The 12264-nt window shown below is 36.4% G+C and overlaps 1 protein-coding gene across 1 annotated transcript; it reads right to left on the reverse strand.

The window, feature by feature from the left end:
- Nucleotides 1-7656: 7656 nt before the first annotated feature.
- On the reverse strand, nt 7657-10451 carry LOC121260477 (GTP-binding protein SAR1A-like). The gene is made up of 3 exons (XM_041162357.1): nt 10045-10451; nt 9549-9680; nt 7657-8265 (listed from the first exon to the last, which is right to left on the reverse strand). Exons 1-3 carry the CDS (start codon nt 10171-10173, stop codon nt 7945-7947), a joined length of 582 nt encoding a protein of 193 aa, XP_041018291.1. The 5' UTR covers nt 10174-10451; the 3' UTR covers nt 7657-7944.
- Between the last annotated feature and the right edge of the window lie 1813 nt (nt 10452-12264).

The raw sequence follows: 12264 nt of genomic DNA on the forward strand, positions 1-12264 counted from the left end.
TTATTCCTTGGTATGATTAATAATGTTTTTGTAAGGGTAACTGTAAATTAATTAACTGAGCATCCTTAAATCATTCATGATAATGAAATAGTTGTTCATGAGCTGTCCCATGTCCACCTATAAATTAATTAATTTCCCATGTAAATGTAATTAATTTTGAGTCCACGTTTAAGGGAATTCTATGCATGTTTTCTATTGAGAAGCGTTCTTTAAATTCTAATTTAAAAACTAAGTAGAGAAAAGAAAAGAAAAGAATATGTTAATCAAATAATATTAAGTAGCGTCCATGAATCAAATAATCTAATAATCTAAAAGTGTCCATTAATCCTTCGATTTGGTAGACGATTTAAATAAGAGTAATGATATGTATAATCGTGAAATGCGTAAAGGTCATGTAATCGTTTTGAAAAAATATGGGATCCATTATAAAAAAATTAATTTTTTTATGTGGATTTCGTATTTACTCATTTTTTACAAAGTAATTGCGCAACGCTAGTGCAGTACTTCACGATTATAAATATTATTTCTCTTTAGGTAAGAGTTTAGCAAGTTGATTGTTTACATATATATATATATATATATTGTGCTATAATTAGGATGATTTACAAAAGGATTCAGATTTCTTTTTTTATTGGCATCGGATGTTTGTTCTCGTAAATGCACTTCAGGTAATTTAATAGAAAGTAATTCTTTTAGTTCGATGATCCCTAATAATTGTTTGGATTTAAGAGGATTCGAACCTTAGAGTTAAAAGATAACATACCACTAAGACTAAGACCTTTACCACTTGAGCTAAGGTTTGAGATTTCTTAATGTTATTTCACAATGGAGTTTTATAACCGAAGCTATCAGTTTCAAATTAAATAAATTTTATCATCAAATTTGCATATGCAGTATTAACTAATATTAAGTGAGCCAGTCACCGTCGATGAAAAAACCTTAAAATTCTTTTACAACCGGTAATTATCGTGATGCATATATATATCGCAAATAATGATTAAAACATTAGTCATAAGTCTATCGATCCAGTAATGATAGGCATAAAATCTTTTTTACAATTTCTTTTACAATTTTATTTTAAATGAAGTATATTTATGTGAAGGTAATGTGTATATATATATATATATATATATATATATAGAGGTATTTATTACGCATCAGTTACTATTCACTTTCATACCTCACACTTATAGTTTTTTCATAGGGTGTGTGAGTGTTTTTCATAGGGTATAATGATGTTTTTCATATAGTACTGTAGGGTGTGGGATGGTGAATAGTGACTGATGAGAATAATTTTTCATATATATAACTCTTTTACAAGTTAATTATAATTAAGAGTTGTAAGCTAGTCATAATTTTAATCATTTTTCTTTGTAAAATTTGAGATTCAAATAAAATAAAATAAATTATTGAAGTAGCACTATTACATTTATGGATTTTAAAACTTAATATTGTATGTAAAATAATATTATGAATGTCATTATTCATCGAAATATAATGGTTAATTATCACCAAAAATAAAAAGAGTTAGGAAAAAAATATGAGTACTAGGTACTCTCATCCTATCACAACATTCCATGTAAAAAATGATAAACTTACCATTAATCTGCAACTATTTTATAACTCTACTTAAAATCAATGGTAGTTATGTAAAATTAATTTCTAATAAAATGAAAAATTTAAAATAACTTGTAAAATAGTTATAAAAAGTTGTAAGTATATCATTCCTCCATAATTAACTGTCATCACATTTTATAATATAATGAAAGTACTACGCGTCAATACCCTCTAATTGTAGGTACTCTATAGTTAAAAGATGATAATCCTTTCAACTTCACCCATAAAATCATATTAAAATTATCTCTCGTTTAGTCATCACTCATAAGAAATGATATTTACAATGCTAAGTTATATGTAATTCCACCACAGTAAGTATTGCTCGTTCTTTTTTTAAAAAAAAATAATAAATCTAGAATGCATAGGACAAATTATTTTTTAATGGCGGACTCTCAAAAATTGCACAATATGATGACCAAGCATCACCATGGTTCGAGCACTGCCGCCTCAACAAAGAAGACAATATCCCCATAACTGCTGCTTGAGATCACCTAGAGCATAACAGAGTAGCATGTTCCTCATAGTACAGCAGAGCAGCCACTACCACTGCACAACACAACATAGCAGAATTAGTTAGGATTTTGTCTTTTACATTTTTTCTCTGCACATAACCCACGATCTCTCAAATTGTATAGGATTGGTTATTCTTTAGTGCTCTACTACTGCAAATTTATTTCAGAGGGATGTATATATATTTTTTATACTTCTTCTTAGGCCTGCTACCCGCATGGTGTGGGGCGGGGGGTGCCCTTCCCCGCACCCCGCCCCGCACCATGCGGGGTTGGGGATTTCCCCCCCGCCCCCCGCCCCCGGGAGGCGGGGGCGGGGTCCCCAGCCCCGGTGCCGGGGGGCGGGGGAAAAACCCCCATCCTCCCGGCCCCCCGCCATTATGTTAAAAAAAAAAATTTTTGGTCTAAAAATATTTTTTTAGACCAAAATTATAATATATTTTAAATAATAAATTAAAATTTATAAATATAAAAAAATTTAAACTCATTAGAGTTAGATTTTGGATTGATTTGGCCTCCTAGGCCAATCTTTATATAGGAGGCCTGCAACCTTCCCTTCTTCTTCCTCAACTCCTTCCTATTAAAACCTCTCTTTTTTCTCTTCTAAACACTTCTTCATGGCTAATGACACTGATACTGAAAACTCAATCCAAGTTCCCAATCCTAATCCACCTTCCCATATCTCTTCTCCCTCTAAAGATCCTAATAGTCATTTCTTTCTACACCATAGTGATAATGCTAACACTGTGGTGATCACACCACCCCTCTCAGGTGCAAACTACCTCCCATGGAACAGATCATTCACTCTTACTATATCCATAAAAAACAAGCTAAGATTTCTTAATGGAACAATCCCTACACCAGATCTGTCTAATAATCTCTACATACCTTGGTTAAGATGCAACAACCTCATTCTTTCTTGGATACTCAACTCCATATCAAAGGAGATTGCCTCAAATGTTTTGTATGTCACTTTTGCAAGGAAGAATGGGAGAAGTTCAAGGCTCAGTTTGCTAAGCTAGACAACATCAGTTATTCAACTTGGTTCAGTTGTGCAAGGGACACAATCTGTAAGTGATTATTTCACTCAACTCAATGCTCTTTGGGAGGAGTTACACAATTACAGACCTCTACCTCATTGCTCTTGTGGTTCTTGCACCTACAGTGCTCTTAAAAATGTTGGTGAAACTCAACAAATGGACTATGTTTTCAAGTTTTTAATTGGGGTTAAATAACACTTTTGATAGCATTAGAGGACAAATTATCCTTATGAACCCTATGCCTTTATTGGATAAGACCTTCTCATTGGTCTTACAAGAGGAGAGACAAAGGCATGCACGCACATTGACACTTCTAGCCCCTGAATCTTCAGCTCTAGCTGCCATTCATGGTCTGACCAAGAAGAAAGAAAAATCTGATGTTACTTGCTATCACTATGGGAAAGTTGGACACACCTAAGAAAAGTGTTATAGGTTGGTAGGATTCCCACCAAACTTCAAGTTCACCAAGAGTATACCTAGATACTCGAGTAGTGTGTCTCCTGGCATGCACTCAGCAAACCAAGTCCAGTCCCAAAGTCAAGAGAGAGCCTCTGTTAGTGCTTCTCAAATGCCCTTCACCCAAGCTCAAGTTCAGTAGATCATTGCTCTAGCCAATGCTCAGATATAACAGCTCAACCTCCATGAAACATCTCACCCTCAGCCACTCAACCAAATCAATTCCTTGCTACCTACACCCACGGATGCAATGACTAGCAACCCTCATTCCTCCAACATGGCAGGTATAAGCTCACGTCTCTTCAGTTTTTCAGATTCCTCTATTTTTTCCACTAATCTAAGCAACATCTTGCATCCCTCTTGCATCATCCACCACATGATACACATTCCACACCATAGATAATTGACACTGGAGCCACTGACCATATGGTCTACTCCACTTCCTTTTTCACCTTTATAACTCGAACCACTCAAGTATATGTTCAGTTACCCAACAAAACTCAAGCCAAAGTCACTCATGTAGGCACTATAAGAATTTATGATTCCTTAATCCTCACTGATGTTCTGTGTATACCCACTTTCACTTTCAATCTCATTTCTACCAACAAACTTACTCACAGCTCGTCTCTTCGCCTCATTTTTTTAAACAACCTTTGTTTCGTATAAGCCCTGTCTTCATGGATGATAATTGGGCTTGCTAAAGTCCACAATGGTCTCTACTTCCTTCTCCCTCCTTCTCGTCCAGTATTCTAGTATATTCCCTCACTTTCTGTGTGTTTTTTGTTTTGTTTTTGTTTGTTTTTCAGTCCAAATAAAGGAGAAATGCTGATTTGAGGTTTTCCGGTTGCCAAACTCATACACGTGCCCCACCAGGGGATTCCTCACCGGTCGATCTTCCAAACAACCAAATTCGACGCCAAAAGGAGTGCCGCGTCACACCCACGCCCAGGTCAAAGGGCGCGTGTGGCACCCACACGCCACCGCGAGATTTCTTTCGATGATGCCATGTGCGGCAACTTTGGCGCCAACGACCCTGGTACCTTCAAGATCGATCGACCGGCATACTCCTAGAGTGGCGTGTGTCCTTCATGCGCCACTACAACCCCTTTAGCTTGTGTTTTTGTGTTTTTGTTGTAGTGTTTTTCTAGTTTCTGTAATTTATTTATTTTTGTTTGTGTTAGAAAATAAAAGAAATAGACGATTGGATTTTGTCCATAACAGGAGAATCCCCTCCTCTTGTGTAGGAGGGATGGTGTTTTCCTTCTCCTCCTTTTGGAAGATAGGGGTGGTTTTTCGTTCTCCTCCTTAGGAATATGGAGGTTGGATACCCTTTTCTCCTTTGGAGGTGGGGAATGGTTATCTCTGTTTTTTTTACTGAAAATGATACTCTTAATTGAAAGTTTCTAAAAGTTAAGATAATATCCATCGTAAAGAAATTTGTATGCGGAGAAACTTTCAATAGATGTATAGTTTGACTTATATCTTGAGTCACAGTTGTAACTTACTTCTTTCATGGAATGAAATGATGTCTATTTCCTATAAAAATAGAAATTAGAATTTTGTCTTTTACACTTTTTCTCTGCACATAACCCACGATCTCTCAAATTATATAGGATTGGTTATTTTTTAGTGCTCTACTACTGCAACTTTATTTCAGAGGGATGCATTTATATATTTATACTTCTTCTTTGTAATCAACTATTCTTTCAGTGAAGGAAATCAACTTCAGTTTTCTCCAATCCCTTCCCTGTCATCCTTCCTTAATTCCTAACATGGACCTCACATTTTTTTCGAATGAAGTATTTGAGACTTGCGCATTCAAATATTGTAACTAACATTAATCTTTAGTGATTTTATTAAAGAATGACCTATTTTTGCTGGAAAAAAAAATATATAAAATAATTGCAAGCAAGCGTTAGGGAACTCTTGCTCAAGTTAACAACTGCTTTGGCATTTTTGCATTTTCAATTTTCAAACCTAGAAAAATCAAGCTTCTTTCTCATAATTTCTTATTGGGGTCAAAACAAGGCTATTTCACTGTCAAATAACTCAAGGCTGAAGTCTCTATGTAAGTGGTGGCCGTGGATATCCTCGACGATATGCAATAACTCTGTTGATCTACCATATATATATATATATATATATATATATATATATATATATATTGATCAGCTCATAATTCTGTTCGTTTAATTTGTTCAATAACTTGGAAGCATCGCATCCTTCTGAGCATCAATTGTCTTCAACTCAACAATAATAGTTGAAGAAAAGACTTCGAAATTTAGTATCGTACATATTCTGATTTTTCCATCCAGTATATAATTAAGGGAAATCAATAACAACCAAGAGAGACAGTTTGTCTTCTCAAAAAGCCTCGTAAATGGGCTCCAAAGCAGGACTCCACCGCCTTTGGTTCCCCAGATGGTGACCAGGAAGGCCAGAAGCCTCCCCTCCCAAAACCTCACCCTCACCTTCTCCTGCCACCTCCCTCGACTCCATCGTCATAGCCGGCGAAACCTTGGAACCACTTGGCTTCAATTTTCTCGCTTTCTTCTTACAAGCTAACTCTATGATTGCCATCTCTAACTCGGAAATCCTAAAGTGAACCCTACCTGAAGGTACCAGAAAGTAAACCATTCCCCCAGTAGCCCGTCGTCGGCCCGGATTGCCGATATGCGCCGAGTTCGACGTAGCTCCTCCACCAGAGCAATGGCGTGGCCGGGGTGTTCCAGCATGAGCTCCGCGGCCTTAACAGGGAGCTTGACTTGCTGGAGGTTACCATGAGCATCAATGAGTTTGGCTTTTTCGGAGTTTGATAAACTAGGAAAGTAGCAAGAAGCATAGTTTCCCATTCTTGGTATTCACGCAGAGAGAGAGAGAGAGAAAGAGAGGGTGCGAGGATTATGGGCTATGGCTGATGGGAGTGATCGATGAGAGCTGGGGGGAGTGAAGGTTTTTGGTTTATATAGCTTTTGAAGTTGAAGAAAACAAGGGGTCAAAATGGAAGACTAGAGAAGAGGTTAGGACTGATATTTTGATGATAGTGTCAAAAACGCGGATCGTTTATGTCCAGTTGGCTTTGGGTTTGGGCGTGGCCGTGACGCTCAGTCCTCAGACACAACTTACTATAGTTTGAAGGGGTGGGGTGATGTGGGTTTGCCCTTAAATTTCCTATGGTGGAAGGGTGTTTTGATACTTTTGTCTTGCTTGATTTGGGTTGTGTTGGACGTGGGTATATACGTACGAGCACGACAGTAGACATACCGATTTGATGTTTGTGGGGGATGATTAAGGATTCCACAACTCGAGTACATGCCACTTTACAGACAGCAATTATATGATGAACAACGTTTTGTGGCTGTGTGCGGGATGACACTAACGACTTTCAATTGTGGTCGAGACTCGAGAAGCTTGGCGTCATTACGGACAATATCACTACCAGCCTCTTAACAGGACATAAATATCTCTGAAATAAAATAAAATAAAAAAGGAAATATCTAAACGTGTCACGGTTGGATTAAAATTAATGTGATTCTTGGACAACAAAATATCGAGTATCAATTTATGTCTGATAGCATGTTGGCCCGTTCGTCTGGTGAAAGAAAGATTGACCCCCTAACTTACCCTAATTCTTTACCATTTGGTGTCAAGAGTCAAACCGAACTTGGGGATTGCGCCTTGAGGTAGTTTGACAAGCGCTACCTTGATTCACCTGCCTGGCCAACCTTTGGAGACCGCAGAGAATCCTGAGTATCTGCAACCAAGTCTCATTTGACCATTTCATTCAGCTCAATTTCATGAAATTCAAAGAGGGAGATTCCTGCCACGCAAAATTATCCTAGTCTCATTTGCAATTCACGAGGAAATTGCACACGGTTCTACATACACGGGAGGATAGACAGTCCAAAAGTTCAGGTCCTTTTGGCAAACAACTAGAATTCAGAAACATGACAAAAAAATAATAAAAAACTAGAATTACGAAACATGGACGCTTTTGTATCCTCTATAACTGATTCCAGATACAGCCAGAAACATCAAACGAATACAGTTTACTATTTTATGACTTATCACAAATATGTAGCAGATTAAAAAAGTCAAATAACAAATTACAGCGCCAATAAGATTTGCTACCACACTAAACTTAAGAGCAGTGACACTAAAACCTCCTTCCACACATATCCAAACACAATAATACATCCAATTTAAAGCCACTTTGAGGCTGAAACAAACAGGGTAATTGATACATGTTTTGGTACCTTGGGGTGTGGCCTGGTGGGACTTCCAGGTATAAAGGGACCGTAAATGTCTAGCTAACCATTAGCCTATTTGATGTATTGAGAAAGCCACTTAAAACCATCACCATACCCCATTTTCCGCACGATGCTGCACATGAATACCTCCAATGGACGGACATTAGAGTCTGCTAGGTTTACCTTCCCTTTGCCAGTAGTAAAGTTCGTCAGGCCAAGATGGTATCGCAACTCATCTTCCGAGGCAGCATATGGTATATCGATCTTGTTTCCCAAAACAAGAAAAGGGACATTAGCAAGGGCCTCGTCAGAAAGGAGTGCATCCAATTCCTTTTTTGATTCCGCAAATCTCTCCTTGTCATAGGCATCCACCAGGTACACCACAGCATCCACCTGTAAAATGAAAAAACAAATACATAATACCAGCACATGTTGCTAGTTAAAACATCATGTGAAGCCAAAATAACCAACACATATTTCAAACAATAAATTCCTGGGAAGTGAGAAGGCACAACCAAGATGTAAGACATTACAAAAGCACGTCCAAGGTCAGACTTATCAACTCATGATCAAAACACTGCCACATGTGGTGTAAGTAATTAGAAATTATGAAATTCTGAAAAGCACAAGTGACCAGCACATGTTGGTAGTCAAAACATCATGTCAAACCATGATAAGAAGCAGAGTTTTTAAAATTAAAAGTCCCTTGCAAGTGGGAAGGCAAAACCTAGATGTAAAACATGAGAACATCTCAAGCATCAAGGTCTCACTCGTCAATTTATAAAATGCTGCCACAAACAGTCTAACCTGGTAGAAAGAATGATAAGGATCGAATTCCAAATTTGTTTAGCATTTTTTTTTTTTACTTAAAACGGTATGTATTTCTCTATATCAAGTGTTTATGCATAGGTAGGTACGCAAACATTCAAATATTGATAATTGGTAAACATGGTTATCTATTTAGTACAACAGATTGCAATATGAATTTAAAACAAGAACATGAGACAGGAAGAGTTTTATTGGTAACCGCAAAACAACAGCATGGTGATGGATAGCAATATATGATTACAGAAGGATGACGGGAATTAAATCTTAGTTTGTTTTTTCTTTCAATACAAAAAGAAAGATATTCTATACAAAAGAAAGAAAGAGATAAATCAATTACACTTTTAATAAGGTATTCATGGCTTAATACCACTAATAAAGGTCTAAGTATCTATGCCAAATGGAAGGATAAGCACAACATCAAATTTAGTAAACAATCAGACAATGTAATGATGGTTGCACTCGACAGCTAGCAGCATACGAGGATAAAGAAGAATGAAGACTTGATTGAGAGCACAAATATTAGAATCTAAATGCATCCTCCCCCGCCAGGAATACACGCACACACAACTTATAACCATACCCCAAGTTATGGAAAATCAGATTGTGAGGGCAAATTGATATTATCAAAACATGGAAAACCTAGCCAATTAATTACAAAATTTTCGCAACATTTAAAACTAACTCTACTAACTGTACAACTACGTGAAAGCAACCAATGAAGTCAACTTTAGAGCAAAGATTGGGAAAGGATGTGGATCCATATAGAGAGACACTGCCAAAAAAAACTTTCTGAAGGTTAACACGGTACATAGCCACAACACTAGCTTGACTCTTTGCATTAAGCTTACTTTGGCATAGTAATCCTTCCAGACTCTTCGAGCGATCTGATGCCCTCCCAAATCAAATGCCTTGAACTTGATTTTTCCGATACTCAACTCCTCCGAGGTAGGATACTGTGTCGGCTGATGCTGTACCAGTCTCTGGAAATCAACAAAGAACGATCAACATTGCCACACAAAACAATAATAATCAAAATCAACTTTGTTCGATTGGGGAATTGAAAGCACAATTGGTCATCCACTAATTTGAAGCTTAACAAAACACAAAAAAACATATTGTCGGCTTAACTAGATCTTCCACTAAGTACTGAGGTCAGATTAAGCTTTATGTTTATTTACACATACACGTACTCCAAACTATATATGTTTGTATATGTGTGCGTAATTCATTTTCTGAATTTGCCCAGGCAATCCATCAGATCCTCAATTAAAGAAACGACGAATAGACAAGAGTCCAAAGTTAAAAGGGGCATAATCTCGGAGAAAATGAGAAGAGAAAGCGAACTTCGTCCTTCAACATATGGAGCAAGGTAGTCTTTCCAGCATTATCGAGGCCTAGGAACAAGATCTTCGCCTCCTTCTGCCAGAGACCGAGGGAGGCCAGGACTCCGTAGAACCAGTCCAGAAAAAACATGCTGCTGCTGCTGCTCTCTCACTCTCTCTGTGTGTGTCTCTCAGTCTTCGGATTGTGATTTATCTGATCGGGTCGGAGTGTGAGAGCGAGGGAGAGAACCGGAACGTCCGGCCGATTGGAGGTCTACGAAACGCCCTGGAGGAGAGGATTGATTGATACAAAGTATGAAAGCAAAGCAGCCAATATGTTATCGAGTGGAGTGAACAATTACCAGACCCTGGATCTGGCTGGTCGAGTGGAAGATGACGTCGTTTTGAGAGAGACCATAACAATTAACAGCAACGGCAATTGCTGGCTTTTTATTATTTTATACTGCCGACTCATTTTTGTACTTACATTTCTTGATTTTTTTTTTTATATTTTAATTTTTTGTTGTAGCCGTCTAAATAGATAAAATAGATTTTGACGAATATATAAATTGATCTTGTTTGTTGAGTTTATAACATACATTCAGTGATTATTCGGTGATTTTTCACTAAAAATTGTAACATTTTTAAGATATGTTGCCTTTCACGCTTCTTAAACTTACACATTATACCATCTTTCTAGAAATTATGCCTTCTGAGTAAGACGCGCATCCCATGAGTAACACGCGCATTCCATTACGGGAGGTAACGTGTGTCACAGTTTGTAAATTTAATACGAATACGATATAAAATTAACGAATTTGAATTTAATATAAATAGATTTAGGTAAAAACAGATTGACTTATTAAAACATAATTAATAAACGAGTTAGTCCGCTTAATCCAAAATCAACATGTAATAACCCATTTAAATTTTATTTCAAAATTATAATTTTATTATTATTGGATTGTAATAATGGTATTTATCAATATGTTTATGTTTTTATTATTGAGATTATAATTCTAGACTTATGTTCATAGTTGTTATTGTTGGGTTTGTAATATTGGTTTCTTATAGGTTAAAATCTAAAAAAAATAGATATTTTTTATTAAGAGGTAGTCTTATTATTACTATTATTTTAGATATTGTGGTTACTAGTAAATATATATTTAACTTTTATGTGAAATTATGTTAATCGGATCAAATGGGTTATACGGGTTAGTTCAACCCATTTATATGAAACGGGTTTGAAAACCAGACGATCGGATCCCACACATACCTAGGGGGTGAATAGGTGTTTCCTAAATTTACTGGACTATTTAAATTTATAATCAACCAATCAATAAATCAATCAGATCATAGTAAATAGAGTAATTCTATGAATCACTTACTATTCACTTTCACACCCTCACACCTATAGTTTTTTTATAGGGTGTGTGGATGTTTTTCATAGAGTGTAGGGTAGTAAATAGTGACTGATGAGAATAATTTTTCTAGTAAATAATAATACATCAATTTTGGTAACAAAATGGAAACTTATTTGAAGAATGTCTATAAAATCTAAAATCACTATGGGTGTAAGTTACCACCTAATATCCATTAAAAAAAATTTCATTCGTTTTAACAAATTTAAAAACACTTGCAAGACTTTTGAAGTAACTAAATCTGACTTGCAACAGCATGAGTATCTCACTCGATCTCTGTACACTGACAGCTCCAAACCACCGATCTTAATTTCTATAGTTTCACCACTAAAACCAACTTGTTCTCTGCACTCAGATAGCTCCGAAAATCCTTTCGACCAAAGAGCATGTCCACACCAATGAATTCAACAATACTCGAACACAACCACAATATGATGGAGGTACATTTATTAAGAGAGAATCAATTTTCAACACTCAATGAATCTCCTTAGGGTTTTCTCTCAAGAATACAATGAACATGACAGCTCTCGCCACTCTCCATGATCTAGACATCATGCATAATATTCTATATATACTTAGGGATTGAGTAGACCACTTAGAGAGTCCAAATCCTAATGAAAAGTAAACCTTGGATTCTTGACTGAAGTGTCGAGCAAAGTTTCTGTCTAATTGATATTGTCAAGCTCTTTTGACCTTCTAAACATTGAAATTTGAAAATTTTTGTGAAATATGAATTTGTAGATAATTGAGTTAGGTTTCCAAAAACACAAAGTTCATCTAAATTAGATAAGGGAATCGAAAGTTATGAATGATTTACTCAA

Source organism: Juglans microcarpa x Juglans regia, chromosome 4D (assembly GCF_004785595.1).
Source record: "Juglans microcarpa x Juglans regia isolate MS1-56 chromosome 4D, Jm3101_v1.0, whole genome shotgun sequence".
In the NCBI taxonomy this organism is placed as follows: Eukaryota; Viridiplantae; Streptophyta; class Magnoliopsida; order Fagales; family Juglandaceae; genus Juglans; species Juglans microcarpa x Juglans regia.

Coding starts and splice junctions, on each gene's coding strand:
- LOC121260477 (XM_041162357.1), bottom strand. CDS start 10,173: ATGTTTTTTCTGGACTGGTTCTACGGAGTCCTGGCCTCCCTCGGTCTC. Junction 9,681..10,044: donor TCCATATGTTGAAGGACGAA/GTTCGCTTTCTC, acceptor GTTGATTTCCAG/AGACTGGTACAGCATCAGCC. Junction 8,266..9,548: donor GGAAGGATTACTATGCCAAA/GTAAGCTTAATG, acceptor TTCATTTTACAG/GTGGATGCTGTGGTGTACCT.